General features: G+C 42.0%; 1 protein-coding gene across 1 annotated transcript in view; it reads left to right on the top strand.

The window, feature by feature from the left end:
• The window catches only part of si (sucrase-isomaltase), a 138,626-nt gene extending 125,767 nt beyond the window's left edge, over positions 1 to 12,859 (top strand). Inside the window, exons 46-49 of the mRNA XM_079573199.1 lie at positions 2,027 to 2,115; positions 3,942 to 3,991; positions 7,781 to 7,951; positions 12,668 to 12,859. Of these exons, the coding sequence (XP_079429325.1) occupies positions 2,027 to 2,115; positions 3,942 to 3,991; positions 7,781 to 7,951; positions 12,668 to 12,736 (379 nt within the window). The 3' untranslated portion in view covers positions 12,737 to 12,859. The remainder of the gene's footprint in view (positions 1 to 2,026; positions 2,116 to 3,941; positions 3,992 to 7,780; positions 7,952 to 12,667) is intronic.
• The last annotated feature ends 6,126 nt before the right edge of the window (positions 12,860 to 18,985 follow it).

Genomic DNA, 18,985 nt, shown 5'->3' with positions numbered 1-18,985 from the left:
CAGATCAAAAAGGTAACACGGCGCTCTTTTCTGGGGAACTATAGCTTTGTCTTAGAGAAAACATGAATACTTTGCTTAAATAGGGGGTATTATGCTTTTTTCAATCACATAGCACCAGTCTATAGCACACTACAATGACGACGAAGCCTTCTGTTGGTCTGTAAATGCAGTAAATTAAAATAACTGCCTTGTATAAAATTGCTCTCTCAAAATGGCTGTAGCGAATGGCTTGAAATAGGCCTCTGTCTCTTTAAGAACCTCTGACCCTTTCCGACACGCCCCCTCCACACGCTGTCTGTGGCATCAGCGGGGAGGAGCAGTGATTGGTTACTTTGCTGCTGACGAAAGCTCGGAGGCGTCTCCAGGAGGTGGGGGCGTTCCTAGGAGGACTCAGGCAAAGCTGTCCCTAAAATGGCTGCCATCAGAGTTTTTACAGATTACTCAAAAATACATGAATGTGCCAAGGCAACACTTCAGGCATGTTTTTAATGAGGGAATGACATAATAACATGATGTAAAGCTTGAAAAAGTCGATTTTGCATAATACCCCCCCTTTAAGGCTACATTATAAATTCAGTTACCGTAAGATAGGGCAACATTCAAACAAAAGAACAAGAGTAGAGATGTCACAATGTCAGGTTTTATCTGGTTCAATTTTGGAAACAAGATAGAGATGGGGGGCCCGATCTTGCCTCTCTGGACTTTTTTTTGGGGCATTTAAGTGGAAGTACATGGAGAAACACCTATGGCCAATGGCGATGTCATGCAGGACAGTCTTTTTTCTCCAGCCAGACTCCGGGACCAGTGTACTATCAACGGAGAGGGGTTGTGGAGGAGTGGGGGTGAACATGTGCTTTTGTTTGGGTCACATTAGCGCAATTACGGCCGAGCGAGTGCTGAACCCCCACATCAGGGGTGTCGAAATCATTTTGGGTCGTGGGACGAAATTCAGCCCCCGTGGCGAGTCGCTTTCTCAGCCCTTTGTCACATGTTTCTCAAAGTGCTTCATATAGTTATTATTCATTCACTCCACACTCGATGGCGGCAAGTTACTACCTGACTGAACATTTACCACGTGGCTATAATTTGCTGTTTATATCCTGATCTCTTATTACGTCAGTGCCCTCTGCTGGACACGTGTGGAATTCTTTCCTTTTTTTAAATTTAAGCTGCCCCCTAGTGGCTGGAGTGAGCATTCAGATTATGTCTTTAAAAAGTCATAACTCTACACAGGAATGGGCTAGAGACACATGTGCCCTACATTATCACGGACATTGTTCAAGTCACAATGGGATAAATATATTTTTTTTAGTTTGAAGAAATCAATGAGAGGCTGCCATAGTATTGAACCCGGCCTCAGTCGACCTCTTCTTTTTTAATAAGCGACACCTCTCACAGTGGCGTAGGCACATAGCGCAACAGCTGCGTTAATGGAAGCTATAAGCTATTCACAATATTAGCAATGGCTTATAGTATTCTATGGGTTTTATTACAGCTTAATTAGCTTTTTTTTTTTCCAACCTTATTTGTTTATAATTGTGGGTGATAACATTTTATTTCAGTACTGTTATTTCCAAATATTTTTTCGCCTCTTTGTTTGTTGATGTAACTTTATTTATTATCAATATGTAGTCAAACAAATATCCATCCATTTACAGTAAGTATTTATTTGTTATCTAAGTTGCATTATTACCTCCAAAAACTCTGAAGATGACATTACGACCTGAAGAATTATGATTAATTGCCAAAGCAGATTATTCCTGACAGTCTTCGCTTGAGACTCCTCTAGAAAATGCAGTTGGGCACTACACTTACAGGCTTAATGTAGCTTTAACTAAATCCAGCTAATCTGTGCATGTAGCTGTCCTGAGAGACACTCGGAGGTGCAGGGTGTTCCGGCAGCAGCAGTGGGATCAGGTGGGCCCCCCACAGCACTAATGCTAATGCGTTTGTCCTCACAGGCAGGTATAAATAGGCAGTGTCCTTTGGCAGCGCACAATAACCCGCTGCACTGCTTGTGTTTCAGCCGAAAAAATCCGCTGGGACTGATCGTGGCCCTGAGTGACACCAACACCGCCAAAGGGTCCTTCTTCTGGGATGATGGAGAAGGCATCGGTAGGTGCACATCGTCAGTGCATGGAAGACCAGGAGCATTTTTTTTGTATGAGTTGTATGCTTGGGGGGAATTGTAGTTTAATGTGATGTTAGAGATTCAAAATGTAGGTTTTGACCTGACCATGCAATGCGCATGAAACGGAAAATGTCACAAAGTTTAGCGTCTTCTCTGTCACCACAGACGACTGAATGAACAATTATTTATTCATTTATTTCATACAGTATATTATCAAGCCAAATAGAGGTGATGGTATACAGTAGGAATGTGCAACACACGCTTTTTCTTTTTTGATCCAATTCCATGGCATTAGTTATTCAGGCACAGACATTTTTTTTCTTGTGAGTATTTCATATTTACATTTATGCTACGGTTAAGATTAAGGTATACGTTTTTGTCCCCATACTTATTATACTGTTGTCCCCCACTTATTATACAAATTTTGTAGCGGTAGGGGAAACCTACGGAGACATGAGGAGAACATACAAAGAGTAGATTTAATCATGAGTAATGGTACGTACTATCACTACTCGATATCATTTCTCGGTAGTGGTGTGGCTCTACTAAAAAAAGTTCTGAGTAAAAGTTCATACATTCTTTGGTATTGATTTGTACATGCCTAACAAATGATAATGGAAACATGCATTTGGTGGCTTGTTCTATAAAAACACCTCAGTCATAGAGTGACATGGCACTCATTTTAATGACATTAGACATTAGAATATGCCCCTCAACCAATGATTGGATCTGTCATTTGTGGTTTTCACTACCTTAATTGTTAGATTTTCAATAAGCCATATCTAATAATTCCTCAGAAGATATTTCTATGGTTACGAATCTCAGCACAGCCGGCATGCCAAAATTGTGGTCAGCATTGGTGCCATAGATCTACTTGGCAGTCTAATACAGAGCAATTTTTTCTTGCTCAGTTCGGCCTCTGGGGCACGGCGTTGGATCTTTGCTTGCCATTTGAATATCTGTCAGATAGTCAGGTTCACTATATCATTTCGCCGGATTTTTGTGGAGAGTATCAAAACTATGCATTTTTGAAAACTTTATTAAATAAGCAATCAGAAAAACAATGTTTCCATTTGTAAAAAAAACAACATTTTTTTTCTCATTGCTTCTACCATAACCAAAAATATATAGTTTTCATACTCTTTCCCACTAAACATAGTGAACCGTAATAAGAGTTAGATTTGATATGTATTCATTACAGAAGTGTATTGCTGCCATTTCGGACATTTGCTGCTCTGTAATGTTTCAAAAAGTCACAATGGGCTCATCATTTCGGCCAGGCTTCCATCCCTTGGTTTAAGCGACACCTGACTTTGAGTGAATGATGTGACCCCATTAGTGAAGATCATTGAACCCTCCTCGCAGGGATAAAGTCACAATTCATTCAGGAAATCGAAAACATATCCTTACCTGTTCTTTAAAACCCTGTGTCAGATACGGTAGATGTGTAACCGTTGATCCAAACAGCGTGTATGAAAGGCGCGCTCGTGTTGGGACAAAGCCGAGTGGGACAGATAGAGAGGGAACAAGGGATGACAGAGGGGAGGAGTGACAGAAACTATTACAGTAACTGGCCGTGTCTCTGCCTGGAGATGGGCTCTCCATCACTCCTCCTTTATCTGCTCCTTTCGTCTATCCTCTCACCTTTACACGCCTTTCTGGTTTGCTTTACCCCCTTTTTTTTTTTACAGATATGATCAGTCAGAAGGGCTGGTGCGATTATCATGCAGTAGACAGGAGAGAGAGGCTATATGTTAGTGCACGGTTTCCATTATCTGACCTAATCGCCTCTTTTCTTTTGTATTCACAGATACAGCCCAGCAAAACGAGTATCTGTTCACAAACTTTGCAGTCCAGTCGGTGAGTTTGGAGGCCAAAAGCACGCAAGGCCTTTATTCCCCTGTCTTTAGCCTTGTTATTAACACAGTCAAATAGAATAAGCTGTGGGAGGATGTCAGAGGCTAACAGCTGGAAACCATCATTCCACACACCGAACTTTGTGAAGGTTCAAAAAGCATCGAACCTGTGTGCATTCCGATAGGCAGGTGAATCAAAAACACGAGATGTTACAAAATCAATGTTCATTTTCCAAGGGAGCAATTATAAGTTAGTAAAGGATTTTAAAGTCAGACGGCGCAACATTTTACCCGATAAATAGAAGACAATACAAGCATGAGTTTCCATTTTAGCCGTGACAATAACACGTTATGTTCTCATCATAGTTTAATTAGTTGTCATTGGTCAAAGCCTGCCTTCTCAATCTCAACCTTTGATGATCTACTTAACGGGGACGCCAAGGGAAGTCTTCTTTTATTGCGGCTAAAAATAAAATGCAGCCATCCAGTTACTACGGCTGAAAATGACATTTACGGCTTTGTAGTTGGCGACACGGAGTTATCTGCTGTAAAATTGATGGTGCAATTTTCAAATGGGCTCCAAAATGGCACATCGCGGTCCAACCTTCGCCCGCGTTTCCAAACAACCTCAGCCAATGTTTGTGGGAGCTGTAATATCCTCCATCACGTTCTAAAATGCCCGTTGCAAACGTTTTGTACATCTGCTCATTCTCAAGCTTTTCGCCGATGTCCAAGTGTCCAGAGGCACAATCGGGGAATTATCAGTAGCAGAAACTATTCGATTCTTCTTTGTGTTATCAGTCATTCAGGAGTAGATCGACCTGCAAAGCCATTTGACAGTATGATCACATTGTTTCAACAGGGGTTCTCAACTGATGTGGTGTCGGGACCCACCATCGCCATAAAATGACAAAGACACAGAACAAAATTGTGGTCGCTTACAGTAAAGAGAGTATTATGTAAAATACTGTCTTTTTCTTCCAAAATATTGATGAATAAAACTTGAATAGGCCTATAAAGCTTAACTCATGATAAAAGCGATCAAATAACAGTAATTTTAACGGCAGTGTTTCTTTAACTTTTCAGGAAATACACTTTGAAATAAATGTTTTCTGGGAAAGGCTTACGCCCCACAGAAAGGGTTTCGCAAACCAACTTTTGGGTTACAATATAGCCTAAATCATAAGGACTAGATTACACTCACTACTGCCACTTCAGGCCTTAAGAGTAACTGCAGCCTCTATATTAAGCTTGTGCATGACGGCACTTCGGACCCAAATTAACACCTTTTTTGAGTGACAGTGCAGGATTTTACAGGCAGTTGTGGTAAACAGGTCTGGGCTGATTCTACACATTAGGACATTGCTGGAACATGCAGGGCGAGGAATACTTTATTTTAACATAATTTTACTCCGTATAGTCTCTTTAACTCATGTTGCTGCTGAATTGAATGAATAAATAATTATACACATTAGTCTTCCTTTTAAACGGTTGCTCACACCATAAACATCCCAGTCTTTGTTTCCAGACTGCAACTTATATTTGGGCCTTTTAGTGGCTCAGTGGCATTATGGGTGCAGCTTGGCACCTTTGCTTTCCCTCACAGTGGACTTTATGACGCTCCAGGATGAGTCATTTTTAGGAGTTGGTACCAGAAACTTGCCAGAAACCCCAAAACAATTGATTCTGGAGCATCATAGTGGCAACTGTGAGGGAAAGCAAATGTGCCATGCAATCCTATAGCCACTTAACCTGGCTAACGCCAGACTGCTGTGTGCGCTCGAATCATTTCGAACTGCACAGCAGCCTGGGGACCATGGCCGAAATTTCGCGTGGATTTGGGAACCAATCACAGAACGAGGAGGGACGGCAAGATGATGACGAGCTATTCGATATACGGAAGCTTGTAGTTTATTTACGGATAAAAATAAAAAAAGTTTATTAACAGATCGAACATGACAGCAGCAGACGCGATGCTATTTTTCGATCAAGCTTTAGGCCGTGTTCTAAATAGTTTAGCTCGAAAGTTTACAGCGAGTACGTCATACGTCATTGGATACGATGATACGATTGGCTGTGCTACGTGCAGATGCATAGACATACACCCATAGACATTCGTAGCGCCCCGTAAACCACACCTCTCCTACGAGAAAATGAATTGGTGGTCCCCAGACTAAATATCACTTGTGATTTTAGTCTGGCGTTAGCCAGGCTATAGCCACTGAGTCACTAAAAGGTCAAATACGCACAAATATCAAGGTTTTTTCTTTCCACATAAAAAGTTACATAGTGCAGCTGTAATGCAGTTTGACAGATATGTACAGCTTAAGAAAGCAGTCCCTAGACATTGCAGTGTAAAAAAAAAACAGCATTATTATAGAAATTTACCTCCTAGGTCTCGCACAGCGTCACTTCTCTATGTCCAGCGAGTACTAGTAGAGCCTACAGTTTGATCACAGAGTAGAAATCAGACGTGACACTCACTCCCCATAATCACGAGCCCTAATGGGTCTAAAGCAGCCCCGTTTGCTCCTCAGCCAGGCAAACACCGACTCTGTCCCCTCTCCCTCCGTACACATGTGTGATCCAAAACTCCCTTCACACACACACAAACACACACACACAAACACACACACACTGAGAGAAAGCACGGCCAAACATCTGTGGCTGTCCTCTGCCTACCATCAGACTCATTCCAAAGCAATTTCACACTGCGATAAAACAGCCCCAGTGTCTGACAGCCAACGGGTACGAGAGTAAAGGAGAGCATCGATGCATGCGTGTGTGTGTGTGTGTGTGTGTGTGTGTGTGCATGAACGGGCAGATGCGAGGAGATGAGGATAACTTGGGCAATAGGGGCCAATGCAGCCTGGCAGATTAGCACATCATATGGTGTTTGGGATGTGTGGCTTCTCCTATGGGGCTCCAGGAGGTCTGCTCATGTATAGTGCGATATGGTTCAGTTGATAAGTTTGAAAATTTTGGAGCGCTTTCCCCTCAGCCCGGGCAGAATGTGGAATGTCCCGAGGGACCACAAAGCATCAGCGCAAATCGTTTCCTGTACAAGTACAAACCGAGAATAGAGGAAAGCTGTCGGGTAAAAATCGAATGGCCCAAAGGTAGTAATGTGAGCGCCTCGCAAAAACATAATAACATTTCTTTGATAACAGAAGTGGTTCGATTGTTGAGTAAGACAGAATTTGAAAAACTAAAATCAAGACAAACAGATCTAAAGTGGATCATTGAGTGGTCAGATATAATTTTTGTGAGGTATTATTAAATTAAATTATAATTTATTTCACAAATTATAAGCAAAAATATGATTGATGAACAATGTGACTTACTATTAAAACAATAAAAGAAATCAACATTAGGCAGTTTTTCAAGCTAGAAATTATACTTTTTATTGAATTTGATTTAAATAATGAACTATAATTAAAAGCTTAGTCTTAATTACTGAAAATGGCATCAACCTTTTTTTTTTCCTTTTGAAAGGACCTCATGAATGCGCCTCAATAAATGGACTGAATATAATATATGTATATATAATATTCCAGACTTACATAAGATCTTTTATTCCCTTTGATGCAGTGCTAAGTGCTTTGACACCTTTTAAAAGCAAGTGCTTTTATCTCCTGCTTATCATTGCCAATAAACATTACTTTTTTTCTTTTTTCTTTTCTTTAATCAAACAAACAAGAAATGGGAGTGCATCAGCGGGTCCAACAATGCCTCAGTCATATCCTTACTCTGGTCACTAACAGGTTCCTAACACTAACACTTGGTCTTGCAGAATACTCTGACCAACAACGTCATCCAGAATGGTGGGAAGGCTGAGGACCGGCTGTTTATCGGAGTGGTGCGGATCTGGGGGGCCGGCAGTGTCCTGATCACTCAGGCCACGTTCACTGATGCTTCTTCAACCCAAACTTCTCTCACCCCCAAACACAACGTCGACACACAGGTGAGCACAGGCCTGAGCACACTATCAGAGCGGAACATAAAAGTGCCTTTCATTAATGACTCAGTTTGCACAATGTACACATTTTTTACGCACTTTTTTGCGCACAGTATATGCCATTATTTACTCACACGCCAGTCAAATTCACACACAATGTTCCCACAGACAAGGACGGTTAGAGTTGAATTCGGGGTTCTGCTCTCCCAAAATTTCATCCGATGGGCGGGGGAGCGACTGAATTTTGCCGTGCATTATGGGTGACAAATAGTCTTCGCAAGTTCCGGTTCTGCTGAAGCATTTTCGCTCGCTCTGCTTGCTTCATCTTCTGCTAAGAGAGGAATACAACTCTGTAGCTGATATTTTACGATGCAGACTTCGACTGTTCCAACTCCCTAAATTTGGGGCTCGTACCTCCCGCCCCCCCTCCTGCCTTCAGCGGACTTTTCATCAACAATGAGCTGTAGGCGATTGTAACAAGCTAGCGGAGCTAACCTGGAATAACCATTGTCCACTGGCAAAAATAATAGTCCTTTATTCGGACATATGGGCTGGATATGTGCTTAAATACTAGGGACATCCTTGTGCAGATCGTGTGTATAGCTATAGTTGAAGATCATTCATCATCACATTCTTCCCTCTCAGCTGAACTTCCTTCACATTGTCACCGTCTTTCACTCGCACACACAGACGATTTCGTTCGCTCTGCTCACTATCATCTTCTTCTAAATCTTCATAAACACCATCCGCTCGTTCAACTAGCAACAACAATTCCTCCTTTCGTTTCCCCACACTCGAAATACCCTTTCTCTTCAACCTTTCACGCAATTCAGGCACTGTCAGTCGCTTGTAAGCCATATTCGCCATTACATTAAATCAACCGGAAGTGAAATAGGCAACGACGGATGTTTTTTTTTATCGTTCCCCCGCCCATCGGGTGGAATTTTGGGAGAGCAGAACGCCCGAATTACAAATGGCAACTTCCTGTTCATGCAATGATTATTAACCAACTAGCTTGAGGCTAAAGGGACTCGATGTGTGTTGTTGTTTTGTCGTTTATGATTTAACTATGTCTAACTATGTAACCATACAAACAAGAGACTGTTGTTTCATCAACTGTACTAATAAAACAGCGATGCCCACGCACAGTGCATTATAGCAAGACAATGGGCCCTCATGGACTCCAGCCAAAATGCAGAATGGGAAGCAGGTGGATTTGGACAAGAAAAGCCAAGGATCATTTTGAACTGGAATGGAGAAACAGAGGACCAGGACTTCCACCTTGTTAATCCTGTTCAACACTGAAGCAACACGCTCCAAATCATTGCATTTACCAGATTAATTTCTAGAAAGACATCACCTCTTTCTTTCATTTATTCATATTCGCCAGACTTCATGTTGATTGAGCGTTGCGCAGCTGTCAGAAAACTGTCAGCTCGACACAAAAATTCCCAGGTTCACGAGCCGAGCCCCTGCTGTGCCCTAGTTCGAGGCCTAATAGCGGTAATCAAGCCCTCAGTCTACCTGACAGTGTGCTTTTTTAATGAACAGCTCGCTCTCCAGTCGGGACTGCGATGTTTTAAAGCCGCTCATGTAAAAAGAATGATTTCCTCCTGTGCACAGTCGTCTGATGCGAAAGACGGGAGGTGTGCAATAGGCAACAGTGATAGTATAGACAACAGTGGCTCAGTGATTGGAGCATTTGCCAATCAATCCGAGGGTCCGCCATACGTCCATACCTTCAGAGTTTTGAGTAAGTTTAGTTTATTTATTTGAAGGACAATGTGCAAAGTGGAAAGTAGAAATAGTATGCATACCTTTACTTATTTTCGTCTATTAGCCTAAAATCTAAATCTAAAATCTAAAATCCTGCTCTGTCGCTCATAAAGTTGTTACTTCGGGTCCGAAAATAGAAGGTGCAGTTACACGTATGACCTGAGGTGGCAGTAGTGAGTATAAAATGGCCAACTTGCATCTAGTCTCTTTAAGCTCGTGCATGACGGCACTTCGGACCCGAAGTAACAACTTTTAGAGACAGGACTTTAGAGGCAGTTGTGGTGAACAGGTCTGAGCTCATTCTACATATTAGGACATTGCCGGAACATGTAGGGGGAGGAAAATACTTAATTTTAACCTTTTTAAACTCTGTATCCCTTTAAGTAATGATACTAGGTTTATTCCGATACCAATACTGGTGTCTGATTTTATGCCGATACTAGAGATTTATATCGGTAAGAACCTAAACCCAAACCTATCTGATACTAAATTGTGTGTGTTTTTTAAGGGCTATGCAGACAATAAAAGCCATAAAAATAATCACATCTGCATAATGAGTCATAGGTTTTGGCATATTTTTAAAGGCTTCGTTATTGTATATATTTGCTGTGGTATTAGACTAGCACTTGTATCCATTACTACTCTGAACCCAGGTATTGGATCGGATTGGATGGGAAAAATTACACTAAATGAAACCGATCCTAAATGTATTGGTCCAGTCCTTTCTGTTCGTTTAAACTGCCCGAATGTCTCAAAACCATCTCCACTTGAATACAAGCAGTCAAAATTCCAAATTGTTTTGGTGCATTTGGGCCTCCTCCTAAACTAAGCATCTGTTTCCCATGGCTCAATATAACACATCCTTATCAGGGACAGCCAAGAATACAAAGTCTGGGCCTCTTCATAAATAATCATTGGCAAAAAGCAGACAAGTTTCAGATTTATACTGCCATTAGCCAAGACGGACCGGATCTGCCAGAGAGGCTGAATTTTTCGATGAGGAAAGTCCAATTTGTGTGTGTTTATGTGGATCCATCTTTGAGCGGGAAAGGACAGAGCGAATATACATCACGGCGAGAGGAGCGAGCGGAGGAGCGTTGAATGAGAGATGATGGACTAAAGCAGCCTGCAGAGGAGACATGGAATATTCACTCGGATTTTTTCTTTTTTTTGCACAATCATCAGTCTTCTTAAGTATTGTCTGATAGGATAACAACTGCAAGGGAGCGGTAGGCAGCTGTACCCGAGCCATTTATGTATGCTGAAGACAAGAGAGCTATTTGGTCCCAGGAAGATGACTTGTAATGAAAGTGCTCAAGTGGAACAGTCAGGGCAGGCTGGAGGGAGAGTGTGAAGGCATCAGAGACATTTATGTTTGCTTCAATAACAATTTTGCACTTATGTTTGTGTTTAACATGCACAAAAAACCCTAATAGCAACAAATGACAACTATTTAGAGCAATCAGTAATTTGCTGAGGCTGCAGTTATTTAGTTTATAGATGTGTGTGCTAAACTGTGTAATAATAATAGATTCTTCATTTCTAAAGCAGTTTACAGTTTTCAGAACTAGTTGCTTCTTCAGAGGTTTATTTGTTTTAAAAAACACTAACTACAAAATAATCGAATATTATGGTGTTCAAACCTATGTGGATCCAGACTTCTTCAAACATGTTTGGAAGTGTGTGGGTTTCACAAAAGGACTTCTCACAACTAATACAAATCTGATCACAATGATTGTCAGAAATACTAGCCGTGAAAGGTAAGGTTGTGGTCTGTCGTTGTCTTAGGCGAATTTTAGACAGCGACAAAACGGCGGTACTTTGGTAACGCACATTTCTTTTACACACATTGGCACATCGTGTCGCCCGACACCCGGCCTCACTGAAAACTCTGGAGGAGGTAGTTTCATGTCTCAGCGGGAGGTCGTTCTCAGACGCTCTGCCTCATGTGAACTACGGAATATGAGAGCGCAGAACGTCATAGCTCAATATGAGCACTGGTTGGCTGAACTCACAAATGATATTATGTTGTGAAGCTTCTCACAGCTATATTTAGTCATAAATGGCCTGTAAATAATTTCCTTTGACTTACTTTTAGTTTATAAAGCACCATTATAAAGCTATATTCATCCCAGGAAGTACAAACCAATGGCCGCTGGCTGCTCTGCTTTCTGACAACGACACTAGGGGCCGCCATTGCTCCGCCATTGCTGTAGTACCTCCATATAGCTACTAGTCCCCCATTGGAAAGCATGGTACTTTAGACACATTAAAAACAACTTTAAAGCCTGGTCCCAATTTTTTGGAACTATCTAGAGCTAGATATTCCTCCTGTGATACCAGGGTTAGCTACAATTAAGGGCTGGTTTTCGTAAGAAATCTTTTCAAAATCTCGTACGAATGAAGATTAGACTGTTAGCATTGGAGCAGCGCGAACTACACGTCACACAAGGGCCGAGTCTACAGGGAAGATCCCGCCCTTATGCCCTTTTTAGGCACACACTTCGTCAGAGCTGGGGAGGGGGAGTCTGTAAACCTGCCATGATTTCCCCCACGAGTGTAGTCATTGTGGCAAACCGGGAGGAGTGAGCAGGAAACGTCTATTCTTTTTAACGGTCTACAGTACAAACAGGCAAACCGTCTTCCTCTATGTGTTAGAAACACAGCGCTGTTTGCTGGACAAAGCACTGCACTTTCTGAGGTTTTGTTGATGTAATATAAAAGCAGATCGAGAGAGGACGAGACTGCTGCGTTTTTCCTTGAGACTATTGCCGTATAAACAGCGCCTTCGGGAGAACTGTCATGACATGAAACAAGCAGTTCAATGTGGGTGTATTGAAATTTATAAAAAATCGATGGATGTCATTTCCAAAAGTGGGGAAGATAAAACACTCTATTTTTCCTTTTCAAAGTCTAATTCACATATTTCTGTTTGTTTCCTTGCAGGAGCTGATAATAGATGTCACCGCCCTCAACAAATACGTAAATGAGAATTTCTCGATATCATGGAAATAGCCTGTGTGACCAGCAGAGTTCAGTTTATGTAATGTTATAATGTAAAGTGACAAGGTAAATTTAATAGAATCTTTAATCTGTAAATGTTTTTCTAACAAAATCAAGCAATGGGTCTGTGAAGTTCCACCCAAAACAACCAAAATTTGTATCAAATAAAAGATTTAAAAACACAAGATTGTAATTTTTTTGCTCAACAGCTCTTTTAAATCACATTGATGGTTACATGAGATTAATATGAACCCATGAATCGCAGATCCAACAGTACGAAGGCAAAAAAAACACTCCATTTGTGTGCTAAGTTGTGATCGACAGAGTGACAAAACACTAACTAAAATGGCGTCCCATAACTCCCATTTTCCCGCGAGTGTTTGACTGCCTCCATAATAGGCAAGTGTTCAGGTGTGGCCCACAACCACACACGACAGTAATTACAGCGCTCACCAGCGGCGTGCTGTCTACCTGCGTTTTCTCGCCTCACATTTCCTGCCATATAACCATACAGTCATCCATTATTCGACCGCCAGTAAACGTAATGATATCAATTTAGCCATGGGCACCTCAAATTGATTTCTATTCTAATCGCAACTCTTTAGGGGGAAGCAGCGGCCGCGGTGTGTGTGTGTGTGTGTGTGTGTATATGCAATTGTTAGTGCCCAAAGAATCTTCCCGATATCTGTGGTGATTCATGCCAGGTAGAATGGCATTTGGAAGATAAATACGCCTGTTTTTTAACTTGGGGAGACAAAAGCCGCAGAGAATTTCCAGAGCAAGTTGGAGACGGCTGAGAAAACATCCCCTTGCAGAGCTATTAGAAAAAGAGAGAGAAAAGTTGTTCCCCGAAAGTTAAGACAAACTTGAGTGTGTTCACAGCTGGCGCAGTTGTTGGCACTCGAAAATGGAGGATTAAAACACAGTCGCAAAGTTTAAATTGACCTTTTATTTTAGCATTTATAAAGTGATGTCTCAATCTAACATCTGTTTACATCCATGAAGCTCCTCTGTGTTCTTTGTTTTGATCATGTCCATAGTCAATCGTCTTGCTGTGCAGTTTTACCACTGTTTAAGATAGATACAATCTCTGTAAGCTTCTTTATTAACAGTTAACAGTTATTAACACTTTTTGAAGACATTTGTTTTTATCTTTAAAATGATGAAAAGGTTTTTTTTGACTTACTTGTTTTCTAAATTGTCCCACATTCTAAGTAGTGTAAAATGCAGACATGAAGTTCAATATAGGATTTCTAACAGCACAATGTTTATTCCAAAATCAGTACGACACAAGTGGTCGTTTGTTTTATCCCTGAATTACAACCATATAAGACGTGTACTCAAACAGCGTCCCCAAGCTCCCATTGAGGGTATACATTACATTTAACCCAATTCAGAAACAACTTTAATGTACGTAGTGTTTATGACAAACTGTGATGACGATTCCAAAACTCAAACGCAAAGGTCTTCAACCCTGCCACACCTGTGGAGGAACTGAACGTCCAGCTGTGCGAAAGGCTCTCCAAGCGCGCTCTGCGCTATTACGCATCGCACCTACACAACCACAGCAGCAGCCACCATTCACCACTCATATTATATTATATGAGTAAGCTAGGTTATCGCCATTTTACTCACAACAACAGCGACACCAAAGCACAACTTACCATTGATGTCTTCGTGAGTCCTTCTCCTCCTCCATATGCGTCACTGCCAACTCCATAGCTCTCCTGTCCACTTCAATCTCTGTCCTCAAATGTCCTCGTGTTGTCAGACTCCGTGTCACCTGTACGTCCGGTTGTCCGGTGACCGCGGCGAGCCTCGGATCCGCCCCGGGTTCCAGTGCATATGATGCGGAAACTTCTCTCGTACCAGGCAAAGTTGGACCTCGGCTCTGCTGCTGTTCTCCACTAAGTCCTGCGTCTCTTTCAGAGTTCGAGAACGTGGTCCCAGATTTCAGATATAATGATGATAATTATTAAGATTTTTTATTTTTTTATTTTTAAGAAATACTACTGGATATGAAAAACATTATGACGTAACAGACCCTTCAGCCAATCAGAGGCGCAGGCCCACCTGCCCAAACGCCCTCTGTCTGATACACGTGTTTTCATTGGACGGAGCGAGTGTCAGATAGTTCAGATAGTTCAAAAACCCGCGAGCACAACACAGCTGTAATGTTTGATATTGTTTACCCTTAAATTACGAAACTGCGGATGAACGACATCAGTTTCATCGCGGACATTTGGCTGCACGTTCTCAAGAGGAACTCTGAAAGAGACGCAGGACTTTGTGCAGAACAGCAGCGGAGCCGAGGCCCGACTTTGCCTGATACGAGAGGTGTTTCCCCGCATCGCACGCAGTGGAATCCGGCGCGGATCCGAGGCTCGCCGCGGTCACCGGACAACCGGACGTACGGGAGACACGGAGTCTGACAACACGAGGACGTTTGAGGACAGAGATGGAAGTGGACAGGAGAGCTATGGAGTTGGCAATGACGCATATGGAGGAGAAGAAGGACTCACGAAGACCTCAATTGTAAGTTGTGCTTCGGTGTCGCTGTTGTTGTGAGTAAAATGGCGATAACCTAGCCTACTCATATAATATAATATGAGAGTGTTACATTGTGACTGCTGCTGCGGTTGGGGAGGTGTGATGCGTAATAGCGCAGAGCAAGCTTGGAGAGCCTTAGGCACAGCTGGACGTTCAGTTCCTCCACAGCTGGGGCAGGGCTGAAGACCTGGGACTGCATTTGCCCTCACTTATTGCAGATGTGGCTAATTTTGCAAGTTTGAGTTTTGGAATCGTCATCGCAGTCGCAGTTGGTCAGCTACACTACGTACAATAAAGTCGTTTCTGAATCAGGTTAAATGTGATGTACATACCCTCAATGGGAGCTTGGGGAGCTAGACGTCTTATATTGTCGAAATTTAGGGATAAGACAAACGACTTGTGTGTTGGAGGACTGTCTCGTTTATTACCATAGTTAAATAGTTTCATTTCTGCTAAATTTGTTCTGCTAAAATATTCCTGACTCTTGTGAACTGTTGGCCAGTGTGGCATTGGTTGTTTAGCCTCCACTGGCAGCAAGATGGCAGAGGAGAGACTCATACTCACAGCCTGAGATACTTGCTCTGAAAACAGCAAACTTTGCCTTTAAACTGAAGATTCTTGAGTATACCGTTTGTCATATTTTATACATTATGTTTTCAATCTCATTTTCTTTAGGTTATTGATACATATGGCAACTCTGGAATCGCCCATATATGGTCATGTTTGAAACAGTTCAGGGGGAAAACAAAGAAGAGAAAAATCTTAACTTTCTCCAAGTATAATTGTGTTTCCCAAAAGATTCTGTTTCCCCCTCGGCGAAGCCACACCCAGTTCTATGACCAGATGTATCTAACTAGGTATTCTGGAACATGAGCCTATGGCCCAAGATCTGGAGAAAAAATGTTTCCCCCTTTGTTTAGTCTACAAAGGGGGAAGTTGTTGCTTCTTTACTGAAATACATTCAGCAAATTGTCAGAACCGGGACTCGAACCCACAACACTGAGGCTCCGCCTTAACTGTGGCATTTTAAAATAGCTTTTCATGCATGTATATTCCTGTAAAAGGGCTTTGTCTTGTTGCTGTAACAGTAGGTCTTTGTTGCCACGGCGACATGCTCCAGTCTGGGACAGAGGAGCAGATGAAAGGACTGTGGCAGAGGGCAGCACTCGGACAGCTTCATCAAACACACTCACCTCTGCTGTGGGTTTGGGTACGTTTAATAAATATTACAATATGGCGACTTAACTTTATTCAAAATCTTCAGGCATTAGATTATTGTGCTGATCTTCACAGGTCAATCAGGACACTGTAATGTAAAAAAAGACACGGCCTGACCAAAATGAAAGTGGCCACTTGGATGTAAGTAACTGTTGTGGGCTGGGGTTTGCTGCAGTTGGTCAAGGATAGGTTCAGCAACATGTGACCAAAGAATGAGATCTCCTGACCACCCGAACATCCTGAATGACTTTTTTTTGTGGCGGCTTTGGCTTGTCATTCTAATGATTTTAGTGGCGTCATGTTCAAAGCTGCAGGATTTCAGTGGAGAGGAGTGTGCAGCAGTGCTCCCTTGGTCTCACCTTGGCTGCTCACACCGGTGAGGTCACGGACGGCCCCTTTTCTTCTGGGTGACGGGCTGGAAGATGCACCAGCTCTCACTGCTCCACAACTGCCAGGACCTATAGCCAAGCCCCTTCATAAACATCTGCTTCGGAGGCTACATTTAACCTCTTAAAGGGACTATACACAGAGTTTAATGTTCAAATTATGTAATTTCCTCCCCCTACATGTTCCAGCCATATCCTAATGTGTAGAATGAGCTCAGACCTATTCGCTACAACTGCCTCTAAAATCCCGCACTGTCACTCAAAGAGGTGTTAATTCGGATCCGAAGTGCCGTCATGCACAAGCTTAATATAGAAGCTGCAGTAACGCATAAGGCCTGAGATGGCAGTAGTGAGTATAAAATCACAAACTTGCGTCTAGCCCCTTTAAGGTGGGGGGCCTTAACCATTTTCTCCAGTTTTAGCCAATTCTAAAAGCTTACAGCCTAATAGGCCAGTGTAATGTCTCATCTGAAAGCTAAGAACTACAAAACTGATCTTTTCCTTTGTGTTCTTGCCGGGTTGTCATTGGATTTTTGCCACTTTTTCATCGCCTTTTTTGTTGCTTTTTATTTTATTTTTGTCACATTTTTGTACATTTTTTAGCTCTTTTTTTTCAACTTTTATGTATTGTTTAAATCAACTTTTTGCCACATTTTTGCAATATTTGTAGTGCAATTTTGTCTAATTTTTGTAATTTTTTTCATCGCATATTTGTTGCTTTTTTGTCACTTTTTTCGCCACTTTTTTGCCGCGTTTTAATCCTCGTCCCACTTTTTTCAGGAACCTTTTATATTTCTCCAAACTGGAGAATATGCCCTCTTTTAAAGGGGCTAGATGCAAGTTCGTCATTTTATACTCACTACTGCCACTTCAGGTCTTACGCGTAACTGCAGCTTCTATATTAAGCTCGTGCATGACGGCACTTCGGACCCGAATTAACACCTTTTTGAGTGCAGGATTTTAGAGGCAGTTGTGGTGAACAGGTCTGAGCTCATTCTACACATTGGGACATGGCTGGAACATATAGGGGCAGGAAAATACATCATTTTTAACATTTTTAAACTCTGCATTGTCCCTTTAAGCCGGGGATTAAGAGGTTAATAAAACTAATAACGGATAAAAGAAACATATTTCAAAGTCGTCTCCCCTCCTAAAAATGGCTCATCTCAGAAATTGTCAGCTGTAAAAAGAAGAAAAAGATAAACAAAATCTTATTTCATGTAGTTAATGCTGCGCTGACTGGCACTACTGACGACGGCTTCGGAGCAAGTTGTGATGGTATTTTTGCATAAATCACCGGCACAGGTGACATGAGTGACAGAGAGATCGGGAGGGAGCGTCCAAAGACAAAAACGCCTGATGGGAATAGTCGTGACTGAAGTGCAGATAACACGCTTCAGTCACATTAGCACAAAACGACGAGGGCAAACTACTTAAGGATCTTCAGAGAGCACTCCACCGCCGTTTGACATTAGAGGAGACGAGAGTAATTAATAAATGCCGTTAAAATACATCTGTCGCCAGCTGCAGCGGAGCTTCAGGTGGCGGCGCGGCGTCGTAACCGTGGCAATCACAATCACAATCATCGTTGTTATTACCCGCACAATATGCCGCCAGGAGCGGGGCATAAAGATGTCAGGTTTTTATGGCGCGCAAAAAGTCTGTGATTCTAGGGGAGAAATAGTGCAATACAAAACAATAAAAAAATAGGGTAAGTGAGAGTTAATTTATTCAAAGTAACGTGGATTAGCATAAGGCATTTTTGTCATTCATTTTATCTTGTACTGCATAGTGAGCAAAAGGGTCAGTCCATGTCAAGCCAACACATTTCTGCAAAACATCTCACATGACACAATCTCAACCTAAGATTGACCTAAGAGCTTACAGCCTATAGGCCAGTGTGACGCCTCATTTGAAAGCAAAGGCCTCACGCTTTTGTTATGTTTTTTGTCACATTTTTCTTACATTTCCATCACTTTTTTGTGGCAAAAACGACTAAAACTTGACAACAAAAACAAGGAAGAAGTTTAGGTGAGTTTTGTAGGCCTTAGCTTTCAACCAATCCATTATATTGGCCTATAAGCTGTAAACTCTCAGGTAAAGAAGC

This window comes from Gobius niger (genome assembly GCF_951799975.1).
Source record: "Gobius niger genome assembly, chromosome: 1".
Lineage (NCBI taxonomy): Eukaryota > Metazoa > Chordata > Actinopteri > Gobiiformes > Gobiidae > Gobius > Gobius niger.
This window is presented reverse-complemented; position numbering and strand designations above follow the sequence as displayed.